This window comes from Micropterus salmoides, unplaced genomic scaffold (genome assembly GCF_014851395.1).
Source record: "Micropterus salmoides isolate LMB-PRFRI ecotype aquatic unplaced genomic scaffold, ASM1485139v1 Ms_hic_scaffold_12, whole genome shotgun sequence".
Taxonomy (NCBI): domain Eukaryota; kingdom Metazoa; phylum Chordata; class Actinopteri; order Centrarchiformes; family Centrarchidae; genus Micropterus; species Micropterus salmoides.
This window is the reverse complement of record NW_024040263.1, coordinates 19,888,596-19,901,100: the sequence shown is the minus strand read 5'-3', so window position 1 is coordinate 19,901,100 and position 12,505 is coordinate 19,888,596. Positions and strand designations below refer to the sequence as shown.

Sequence of the window (12,505 nt, the reverse complement as noted above, 5' to 3'; positions counted from 1 at the left end):
GTGTACTTTTAAATTCACTGGTTCCACAGATAAGTCGCCCGTGTAGATGTAGGGCTTGGATATGACCACCTTTTGTAATAACAGTTCATAACTGTGTCTAAAGTGGGCGTGTCTTTGAATATGCATGACTTTTCAGGAGTCTGAAAGCTGAAGATATAATGTACATATAGATGCAACATACAACGTAAACTTTTTATCTGTCACCTATACATACATGTAGCGAAATTCATCCTCTGCATTTAACCTATCCCTGAAGGGAGCAATGGGCAGCCACTGTATAGTGCCCGGGGACCAACTCCAGATTGAAATGTCAGGTCAAACTGCACTGACTGGAGAACCTACCTACCGAACATGTTTTTGATGACAGGGGAAACCGGAGAACCCGGAGAAAACCCACGCAGACATGGGGAGAACATGCAAACTCCACACAAAATGCCAGGACAGTGTCCGAACCAGGGACCTTCTTGCTGTGAGGCCCCAGTTCTATCCACTAGGCCACCGTGCAATGCATCAGTTCACTAATCAATACCGTGCATCTAAAACTGACCGGCTATGTCTTATTACACGTGTCCAAAGTATGGTGGAAAGGAGAGGGAAAGATTAAAACAGATGTGTTTTCTCATTCTGCCTGCTGGGTAGTTCAGGAGTCCTTGGAGAGCTTACAAGAGCAACTTGTGCCTCAGGACACATGCTAATGCTTAATGTGAGAGTGTGTGTGTGAGCACATGTGTGTGTGTGTGTGTGTTATCTGACATTGGATGTGGAATACTGCATGTCATGTACTGTTACAGCAGCCTCCATTCAAATGGTGCATGATGTCCACTCACACACCCACTCATTTCCTGTACACACATCCACAATTTTCCGCCCTTACTTGTGCCATTCCTTCCTTCCTTCCTTCCTTTCCTGAATCCTTTCCACTCAGTAAGTCCTTCTTTTTCCAGCTGTTCTTTCTTATTGGCTCACACACAGCGTTAAGACACCCCGAGCAGACAGATGTATGTTATGCCATCAGAATCCGCACAAGGGAAACACTTGTCCAGAGAGAATGTTGTTATACAAAATGTTCAAAACAAAGCAGCACACAGCTGCATTCATATTATTTCACGGCATCTTTACAGCAAATACACTTCATATGCTCATGAACGGGTTATACAATGTCATAAAACATGCAGAGCTTCTTGTTTGTTTGCCCTGAAGATGACAAAGTGCAGCTGTATCACTGAATCATGGACTTGAATGTGTGTGTTTACCTATGAAGTACATTTGCTCCAGGCGATTTCTGTTAGATTTAACAAAAAAGTCGCCTTGTCAAACCTGACACACATCAATCTAAAGCATCACTACATGTTTAATGCACACTGACAGTCCGTCCATTTATGTCTCCCTCTTTGCTTTATGAGCACATGTATAAACTTCTCTGAGACACATCAACAAGACTACCTCCCTTACGCAATCGCTCAATCACTGACAATTTTGAAGCAAAATATGAAGACGCAGCGTAACCTGCTGGCAGCCCACCATGATATATTTCAGGCAATTTGTCTGTTGCACACTACCCTATTCTTCTTCCTCACTTTCCAGGCAATGGTAGAATTTAATTTGATGACTAATGCCCCTATAAACTGGAGAGTGGAGGAAAATATAGAGAGAAAGAAAGTGAGGAGGCCAACAGCCCAAATTAAATTAGCTGTCCAACAAGTGGAGCAGTTGTTGGCAGACTTTCAAAGCGCATAGTATACTTGGCATTGCGAGACGACAGGATTGCACAGTAGGGTCTGTGAGATGACAAATCTGCCCGGATGGTTTTACTCACGTAGCCTACGCAGAGGTCTCGTTTTCAACCATATGTCTGCTATGAGATAGTTTTAAATTGGCTTAATCTGCTGTACAGATTTCTACATAAGAAGGATGGAAGACAGGCAACAGATTTATATTAAGCTGAAAGATTTGTATGGGAGTTGGGGACTGACTGATTAAATGACTGGGCCTGTGAGGCTGATATTAGCTTATTGCAGAAATATCAGTATCTGTGTATATGTGAACTAACAAGAAAGTATAGAAAAGAAATGGCAAAAATATGTGTAATTCCATTTTTCAACTTTAAAATGTCCCACTCGGCATGTATCATGGTCACAGTTCTTTAAAAATCTAAGGGACTGTTACCATTAATAATTGCATATGTTATGTCTTTGTATAAAAAAATGATATTAGCTTGTATATTGTTATTTATTAAATCAGCCACCAAAATCCAGTATTGGTCAGGTTAGTCAAGTCAGGTCAAGTCATTTGCATAGCCCTAAATCACTAATCTGGCTCAGAGGGCTTCAACTTGTGACACCATCTATTGGATAAAGCCTCAGGAAGAGGAGCATAGCAGGGATCCATCCTTCCTCCTGGATGGACAGACATGCGATACACATTGTATGTACACACAGTATACTCACATTGTCATTGCATCCTTTGTTGTCCTCGTATTTTGTCTCTATGTGGATAGAAAACTTGGGGAGGAATGAGCACTGTGGATAAAGAAAGAATGAAAAAGAATAAGATAGTGGTTGTTTTACTTAAGTTTAAAGCATTAAAAGAGTAAATATACAGTAGAAGTGGTAAACACTTATTCTACTTCTGATAATGATAATGCAGATAGGGTTATTTGGTTTGGTCCTACGTATGTCTTAACTATAGTTTATGACAAGTAGCTGTCAAAAAGGAGCCACTTAGTAATAAGCTCTGCTGTATCGCTCAATGGTGGCATGTAAAAGTAGACTTTCAAAGTACTTTTACTGTGTGATAGTTTTTAATTTCTATCTCCCTGTCAAAACTGACAAAGTCCAAGACAATTCTTATTTCTTTTGTGAGTCTTGCCTAAAAAAGTAATCTTGGCCTGGATGTATTTACACTGACTCATCTACATAAACACAAAACGCCACCACACATAAATGCAGACAATATCAAGCATTCTATCGTCGTTGTTGTCTTTCCCTTCTTTTCCCCACATCCTAAAGCAGCGTGACTCATGCTGTCGAAATTTCTCACTCTGCACAAAAGAAGCACTATAGTTACACCTAATCATGTGCATGAGTGTCATAAAATTGTGCCACCTTATTTTGCCATTGCTTCGTGTGTTTCCAAGGGTTAATCACAGGCCACATAGGTAGTTCCGCTCGTTAGCAAAGACATGCCCACTGGTATGTGTAGGTGCTTGTGTGTGTTAGAGGGGTAAACTAAGTTTTGCAAATCACTGCAGACATGGAAGATGCAGGTGTTGCAACTAACAAAGCTAATCCCTTTGTGAAAGATTTCTTTGACAGCAAGATACTGGGGCTACACTTCAAACAACAGCAGACTGCATAATTTACTTCAGTAAAGAGACATTATAGTCTAGCTTTTAAAAAAAGTGAACCACAAATGTTTTAAATATGTAAATGTTAGCATGTTTGCATCATTTGACAGGTTACGAGCTGTCAAATCCTTCAAACTAATCCCTTATGTTGAAACACTTGTTCATGCTTCAGGCTTTAACAATGACAGCTCTCGCTCTCTCACATGAACACAAACATGGTGTATATACACTGTGCTGTACTATCAAGCAGACTTCTGTGCTGAAAAATATAGCTGCTTATCTTTTGGTAATATCATAGCTCAGTTTAATCCGGTCAACAAGCTAACTCTGATGACAATTTTGGTTCTTAAAGCTGCACATAAATGTTTTATATTAGCAATTGTTATGTGTAATAGTACAAGCCTAATACAAGCCTACAGAGAATTATCACCCAACTCTGCACTATTGTACATGAAATGTATTGTCTTAAAAAAATAAATAAATAAAAATCTTTTTTAAAAAGAAGCAAAAAGTATACTTACGGTGTATTCTACAGACCATGGGGTGACACAAACATCAGGTCAGAGCAGAGACAGAACACAAGAGAAATACAGTTACTCACATACCCTGTTAAAATTTTCAACAGCATGAAAGGAAGTGAGAAAGCCACAATGTAGAAAAAAGGTGCGAGGCAGAGTGTCACACCTGATACCTCACATCATCCCCTCCTCAGTGACTTTCTCCACTACTTTTTGCAATTTACACTCATCAAAAAGAAATTCCCTTTTATGTATACTCTCCTGCTTGTAACACTTCTCCCTTAGATCAGGATCATTAAAGCATCACAGAAATCTGTTCTGGGCACTGCGGCTCTAATCGCTGCACTCCTGTCTGCTGGTTGCTTGTAATGTCTGTGATTTACGAAGCAAAGCTTATTCCACTGCTGCGCTCATTGTTAAGTCAGCGTGGATAAAACGCATTTGCTTCATGGCAAAACTGTCAACATGTCAGCTTCAACGTGTTTATATGTCAATAACATGTACACTCTTTCTCTCACCATGTCTTCCTGGCAGACTGACGCAGTGACAGAAAGCTGCAATGGTGTAAGTGGCAGTGAGTTCAGTGTGTCATCATCCCATTTGAACAGAGTTATCTTTAAATGTTGCAAGTCAGCGATGGGTATTTTTCAACCTTACTTTCCTATGGTTTTGTGTCTATGTAACTAACTGGGACAACTTTTTTTTTTAAAACTGGTCCAGTATTGAACAAGTGCACTGCAGTTGGCAACAGCAAAACAGGCCTGTAAAGTAATCTTTGCAGGCAATTGCGCCCCGTCAAAGTATGTCCACTAAAGTGCTTTTCTTTGCCATTGACAGGCTCAGATTGTTAAGTGTCTGACAACATTGTGGAAAGGATCCCTACAGAGATAGACCATTTTTTAATGTAAGATGCTTTTTGTTTAACCAGAAACAGTCGTTTCATCACTCTTGTCAAAGACACCAGACTCCCTTGACAAAAAAGTTAAAGTAAAAAATTAAGAACTTCATTTATTGCAAGTGGTGAGCATGTTAAGAAATTAAGAAAAAAAATTAGCTGGACGGTCCAGCAAACCCATTTGCTCACCTGTTATGGTGTAAGGGTAGTAGTTCCATGCTTTCTCTGTCACGTAGAAGATTTTTGGAACCACTGCTCGAGCCCAGCTGGGTAATTTACTGCAGAGAGACATTGAGACAGACAGAGATATTTGAGGAGAGACTTGGAGCATGTAGCAGCAAAGCAGGAATGACGGTGAAATTGCTTCCATTTTCGCAGCAATCATCAAAAACTTGTTCCACTTGTGAAAGGAAAAGCATAGAACACTGAAACTGAGGGATGATGTGAAAAGAACGCTTCCAGAAGCTTTAATTCAGGCGGAGACTATGCAGGAGACCAAAACACACATTTTCAATTTGTGAATTTTAAGGGCTTTTTGAACGTACTTGGAACTAAAGACCAAAAACCAACAGGACGCAAACCTGACAATTCCATGTATTAGATGTCTCAGTATTAGATATAATTCATCCAGGAAATTCTAGCTGAAAATGCTCTCTTTTCAGAACACCCTGTTCAAAGTTACACACAGTCACGCCTGGAAACTGCTCAGTACAGGCCACAGCCTGGTCACTGAGCAGCCATACTGGAGAAGGTCAGGGTTAAGGGCGTTGCTCAAGGGTATCCTAGTGGCACTAACAAGGGAGGTGCAAGTGCTAATCTTTCACTTTCTCCACACATTAGCCGTGTTGTTTGTACTATCAGTTTAGTAGTAACAGCATATGATAGGATAATTTTATTGTGCAAAAAAGATCTCTGAGAACTTTCATTGCATATAAGTCGCTCTCTTTCCAAGAATCAGATGGTAAGATCAATGCCACAAGTTATTTATGCTTAGCACAAAAAAACGCGTATTTCCCAAAATGTCGAACTATTCCTTTAGTTAGACTGGAGAATTCTCTGAGCTCTCTCTGAGCTCCTTCTGGCACCCTGAACCTCTCTGTATTAACTACCATGTGTTCACTGCTGAGGGAGATACAATACACTGCCAATATGTGACCCAGGGGACTTTGTGTGTGAGTGTGCATGCTTGACATTCTCTGATCTTGAACCCTGAACTCTGCTAAGACTATAATTGAGGCCGCACTGAGAACTTCTTTACGAGGCCTGTCAAACGCACAAGTGCACAGGCTTTCGTGGAGCCTGCCTTCATCTCCACTTCCTTTGATTGACATGGAAAACAATTTCTTAAGGAGGACAAAAATGGCGCCCACTGCATCGTGACGGCTGTGAATAAAAACAGCCTTCGACGATCACATTGTGTGAATGTTGGCAGGCTCGTTCACCCTCGATCTCCCTCCCAACAAAAGAGGCTGACACTCCTCCTACACCCCCATCTGTTGATTTCTCCCATTCCGTCCTTCTTCTTTCATTGCCAATAGCTGCTGCGACGGGGCCCATGTTGCCAAGTGTGCGAGCGTGGTGGGCGGCTGCTTGGAGTTTTCACGCCAAAGCTAGTGTTTGTATTTAGAAAAGAAAAAAAAAACAGCCAAGGAAAGGCAACATTTTATTCACTCATAAAATCAAGCATCCCTTCTCCGCTCTTAATGAAGGTTATTGACAGAACAAGTATGGAATCAATGTTAAGGTCGGATGGGATCGGGCCAAACAGTGAGAGGGAGATTATGAGGTCCTAAATGGGGTGGTTGAAGAGTGACAGAATGAGTCCAGATTGACTTCTCTGCTGGTGAATCAGAGCTAAATGTTTAGTTGTTGCAGAACCAGATGGATGGCCAGTTGAATGGGGTAGAATAGTGGTTAGTTATGGTAAAATCATTGATGTAATATTATCTAACTTACATTATTGAGGTAATGTCAAAGATATTAATTTGCTGTATTTCATTAACCCAGAAATTACAAATTTTTCTGTTCTTTTGGATTCTTTGGATGTATAGCACATACGCACGCTCACACGCATAGTATGGGGCTGTATTAAAGCATTAAAGTCTTCTATTTGGCATTCTGTCAGGTAAGTAAAAAAAAAAAAATAAATCACCCTTTCACTTTGACAGAACTGAAACGTTAATGGAAAACAGCAGCTCTCGCACACCTTTTCAAAGTGAATGCTATTTATGCATCATCTATTGTTCATTTTGTCTATCAAAATGTCAGCTACCGTGGAAAGCTCTGCATATTGTCTTTTTCCCTCTAGCTGCAGATGTAAATAGTCTTGCAAGCTGAGAGTTTGGATTCTTTATTTTATGTTTCTGTTCTGTCTTCCTTTCCTCCTCTCTTGCTTTCTTTCCCTCTGTAGGTAAAAGTTGTAAGACGTTGAAATCTCTTTTTTTCTTCAAAGAATTCATTGTGAAATAAATGAACTGACTTAAAACACAATTGAGACTTAAACATAGAGGATTAAAACATCTAAAGCTAATTTTGAATAAGTTCACAGTCCACACAAAAACTTCCATTCCTTTGCTTTTCAAACCGTTATTTCTTTCCAAACAAAGCCTTGAGCAACTGTAAGAATATTTGTTTGTGAAATTGTGGAACTTGTTAATATAGTGTTGCAAGTTGTATGAAAATACCTGAATGGAAGCCCAACTTATCTCTGTTTGTTCCCTCTGCCTTCTTCCTCTCCTCTGAAGAGCAGAGCTATGCTGAATCAACATAATTAGTTCCCCAGCATAGCGAATGCTGACACAAGTATTTGTGCTCAAACAAATGGCCTACAGCATCTCTGTCCCCCCTCCCTATCCTCCCTCTCTTGCTCTTATTTTGTCTTTTTTCTCTCCCACTTCATTTTCTGTTCTTCTTTCCTTTCTTCATATATTTTGCATCCTATTCTCAGTCATCTCTCTTTGATTCATGTGGGTCTAACAAAAGTGTTTGTGCATGGAAAGGTCGTAAATGATTCTGCATGCGCACATCACACACATCAGTCCACAAAGAGGCTGACGGGATGCAGTGACATGCATCAGTATGGGGTGATATATAACTGTGATGGCTAAGTAAGTCAGAGAAATCTGCAAATTACAACATGCAGTTGCCAGCATGTGTGCATCTGTGTGTGCGTGTGTGCGCGTGTGTGTGCGTGTGCGTGTGCGTGTGTGTGTATATAAACCTTTACAGCCACGTCAAATGGTTGAATGTAACCTTAGTCAGCTGATATGCAGATATACACTTTACTTTGTACTTCAGGAAAACTCATGGCTAAGGATCAAGTTTGAGCTAAGCTATTCTATGAATATGGGAGCTCAGAAACAGGAGATCTAGTCCCAGGTGGTAGCAGAGCCTTTAAGACCATGAGCCAAACAGATATAAAAAAAAAAATTCTCATTTCTCAAAAAAATCTCATCATCTTCAATAAAAATCATCTAAAGTACCAACTGTTCCTAAGCTTGTTGCTTAGGATACTGCCCAAGAAAGACATAAAATATAGAAGCTTTAATGAACTGGCTACAGGCTTAACTAAAAATGTGTTAAATGAACTGCCAGTTGAGCAAAAGAGTACTTCACACACACTAAATGATCACAGGTCCGACACTAAAACAAGAAAAAACACATTCCACTCACCTGTTGAGGTAGACTCGTTTCTCTGTGAACTGCCCTTGGCCGTGCGCCGGGTCTTCATACGGTTCATTCTGGACGACCTCCACCCCTTCCCCTCGATCGCTCTGCTCGTGGCTGTGTTTACTGATCATGTACAGCTGCCCAATCCGGTACTGGAAAAATAAAGCGCACGGACAGGTTGCGTCAGAAACGCATTAAAGTACCTAATGTAACAGGCTTGGTACTTACTGCAGTTAAAAGATTAACAGAGTTGTTGACAGCAAAAATGCTCATAGATCAAGTCAAGTGTCAAGTTGAGAAAACAAACTCATTTAGCAGCTTTCCTGGAGCTTTAGATCATGTCACATAATCACATGATGGAATAGTAGATGTTCAAATTTCCAATGTGTTTTTTCAGAGCACATAGAGTACTTATCCAGATGATCACCATCTGCTGGTGAAGATCATGTGATGTGGTCAAAAGCTCCAGCACAGCCTGTGAAAAATATTTTACAAATATCTTTCATCTTGTATTTTTCACAAGTGAGATCAAGAGGACAGGACAGGAATAACAATACACTGGTAATTATAAAAGACTCGCAGTCACAGAGTGTGTAAGTCTTGCTACCGGTTACGACCTTCAAACACCAACTCACCATGGAATCAAATCCAAAGCTAATGTAATGGGAAGTGTGATGGTATTCGCATCTTAATCAAGTCTTTTTCAACGTGTGTGTTTTTTTTTTACCCCCTGTAAAAGCAGAATATAAGTATATTTCGGATTCCAAATTAATAACTAAGAACAATAAATTCTAAAAAATGCCTCAGGTTCCTTAATAATCCATGAGATACCTTCCCTATTTGAGAATATAAATACTGTCAGAGAGTCTTTAATTGTAAATTCAGGGTTCAGGCCCAACTTGAAATTAGTTCAATTGTGCTTCTTTTTTTATTCCTGCCCTGAGGCCTACAGAAAGTGGGAAACTACTCCTAGACAGGGGTAAAAAACAGATGTTTGGGTGAGTTTGACCTGTCTGCTTGGCTCTGAGTCAACACTCATTCGTTATTTATTGCCTTATTTTCCAGACTTAGTTGAGGAAAAGGTCAGAACACAAAGCAAAGTCATGTCATCTTCTGCAGCAATAATGCTTCTTCAATAAAAGGCCAGACTCACAGTTGGTTTCTGGCTAAGCTACTTCTGTTTTAATGAACACGACTCGGTGGAATTTGTACACATTGCACAGTGTTCAGTTAATTAAATACTCTGGCCATGCAGAAATAGCTTTTAGTTTCAGATGCCCTGCAGCGTGTTCTCTTTATTCAAGCAATAAACGGTGGATTGACTGAGTTGAAGGTAGCACTTCTGTCTCAGTTTGATCTTTAATCTTCATATTCTAAATCCAAAGCTTCTGTTGGTGACAAAAGACCCAGAAAGGAGAGGGTACGATATGGAAATGAATGAATGATTTCAAAGGAGGAGAAAAGGAGCTGCCTGAGAGTGAGATTGAGGAGCATCAAAGGAGGGAAACTTGAGCAGTTTTAATGAGAAAGAGGGGCCAAAATTAAATCAAAGACAGAGAAAAGGGACACAACTGGAAATTTCTGACAACATATAATAAGTAAGAGTAAGAACATGAGAAAAATTAGGTGTTAACAGCAAGGGAAAGATGGTTTGATGATGGCCATTGATGCTTACAATCCCTTTATCTGTTACAGCCTGTGAACAAGTGAAGCTGCACTCTGTTTCCTGCTCAGTCACCATATGCTGTCTTTTCCCCCCGTGTTATTATAGTTATAGTAAGAAAACTCATGTGAGAGTAGGGTACTGGTAGTGAAGAAGAGCTAAAATCAATAGATTCCACACGTCCTCTTTCCCTGACCTTTACCTGCCACGGCTGTTGGCTGAGCTGTGAAATGCTGTCAGGGGAAAATGTAAGGTGCTCACTGAAAATAGCTCAAAATGGTGTCAGCACCTTGCTGCTGTTGCAAACCGTACATTTGGACACACATATTTTACAAGTATATGCTAAAATAAATGAAACAACAATTAATAAGCCCCGCAGATCATTAGACCAGGCCTTGTGGAAGGATGCAAAACCAAGCAGCTATTACAGATACTGTCATGGGGGATTTGCATAGTTAGTGCATCTGCTGCTTCCAGAAAGCCAATTTTAACACTCGCATGCATGACAATGTTTAATCCTTCATGAAATTCAAAATAGACAAACTCAAAAAAAGCTTACTTACAGTTTAATTTAGTTGAATAATAAAAATGACACTATGTCCAGCTACAGTAACTAAGCAATGCTGAAAAAAATCAACATATTTAGTGGCTGCATGAGTGTGCGGACAGAAACAACATGTCCAGTCATCTTTCCTGAATATTTACCATACAAGTCTTAATGTTATGTTGAGGTGAGGCAATCGTCATTGGTATGCTCAACAGAGCTTTCAGTGGGCAATTCTGCCCCAGTGACAAGAGTGTAATCATCTGAAAAACAGACACTCCCACCAGAGGAAAGAGGCTTTAACATGCTGTAGAATGAGGGTGATGAATTAGAATAGCTTTGCATTCATTCTGATTAATTCAAGTATGGTGCAGGAAATGAAAATCATCCTTTCTGCATTTCTTTTCCTGGTGGTTTAAGGCATCGCCACTTAATAAAAGGCAGATTCCACAGCTTGCAGTTTTGTTGGAATCTAAAAATATCCGTTAATCGTGGGCATGTGTTTACATTCAAACCTTGGTCTTATAGTATTTCAAAATACTTTCCCTGGAGTGTCTTGATACAGTGAACCACAGCCACTCAGTAGTCCATTTTGGATAAACACCAGGAATTATTTCACCCAGATGTGACAAACCCATGCATGTATTCAAACACTTAAAATTGCAAGCCTACAGTGTGTAAACACAGTAAATTATGCACATTTATCTCTCTCACAGCATTGTAACTTATCAGTAAAATGCTCCTGGATACTTAAATAAACAGTCAATGAATGTTACATAAAATACCACCTCCAACTTGATAAAAAAAATTAAATAAAATTCTGACACACACATTTCTCAGCTATACGTGCCCCAACTTCTACCACATTATGTACACAATCTATGCATTAAAAGGTCACAAAGACAGCTGCAGCGTCTTGGCTCTGTTTCCTCTGTGGGGCTGTAGACTACTTTAACTGTGAAACTTTGAAAGGGCAGCGACACAATGACTCATTTCCTCTGTATCTCTCTAGACAACAATACACGTGTTAAGAAAAAGGACACACACTTAAGCAGAAAAAAAACACAAACACAGAGAGAATACCAGGCTTAAAGACGGTTGTCTGAGCACAATATTCCCCAACTACAGAGCGCACACAGCTGTGGGTTAACACCAGAGACGAACAGTTGTTAAGACACGTAGCATTGGGCTGACCCCTGCCACGCCAAGGAATGTGTTCTAGATAAATGCTTTGCTTTTCTTTTTTGCCATTTCTTTCCACTGTGTGACATGTCGTGAAGGTGCAAAATGTTCCACTTGGTTCATGCAGTTTATCCCGGGCACCAAACGGCAGAGGCGCCTTTTCCCTGAAAACAGTATACAAACCACACAATGAGCTGAACAATGTTATGAGACAGGGAACAGCAGAGTCGGGGGATAACTCTCTCTGGGTTCATTCATCATTACAACCCCTTACATACACAAATAGTCATGTCATCCATTGCTAATATGAAACTATTAATTATAGATGCTTTTACAGCCACTTGCGCTGATTATTTTCATGAGCAGCAGGGGAGCAGAACTAACCAGCCACTAAAAAGTTCAGTAAGTGCAGCGTAGCGGAGGGCTGTCATGTTGCAAGATTACGAAAGGCATCAAGCAAAAGGACATTTTCGGCACTCACAGGACACCCTAAAGGACACTTCAAGTTTTGGCAAGCTCAGGCCTTAAATGACCTGCACACATTGGAGGGCTCTGAACAGGGCAGCTGTTCTGAAATTAACAATCAATCTTCATGCATTTCATTTAATACCAATTCAGAGGGGAAGCAAGTAAATATATTTAATAAAAATTAGGTCTGTTTGTATTTAACAACAAGTCTGATCACTAA

General features: G+C 40.1%; 1 protein-coding gene across 3 annotated transcripts in view; it reads right to left on the bottom strand.

Moving 5' to 3' along the window:
- Positions 1–12,505, bottom strand: part of LOC119899351 (cytoplasmic phosphatidylinositol transfer protein 1-like) — an 81,383-nt gene that overhangs the window by 9,197 nt on the left and 59,681 nt on the right. For all 3 annotated transcript variants that reach the window (XM_038713883.1, XM_038713882.1, XM_038713884.1), the window contains 4 exons: positions 8,432–8,580; positions 4,949–5,037; positions 3,868–3,875; positions 2,448–2,519 (listed from right to left, as the gene is read on the bottom strand). In XM_038713883.1, coding sequence (XP_038569811.1) covers positions 2,448–2,519; positions 3,868–3,875; positions 4,949–5,037; positions 8,432–8,580 — 318 coding nt within the window. The remainder of the gene's footprint in view (positions 1–2,447; positions 2,520–3,867; positions 3,876–4,948; positions 5,038–8,431; positions 8,581–12,505) is intronic.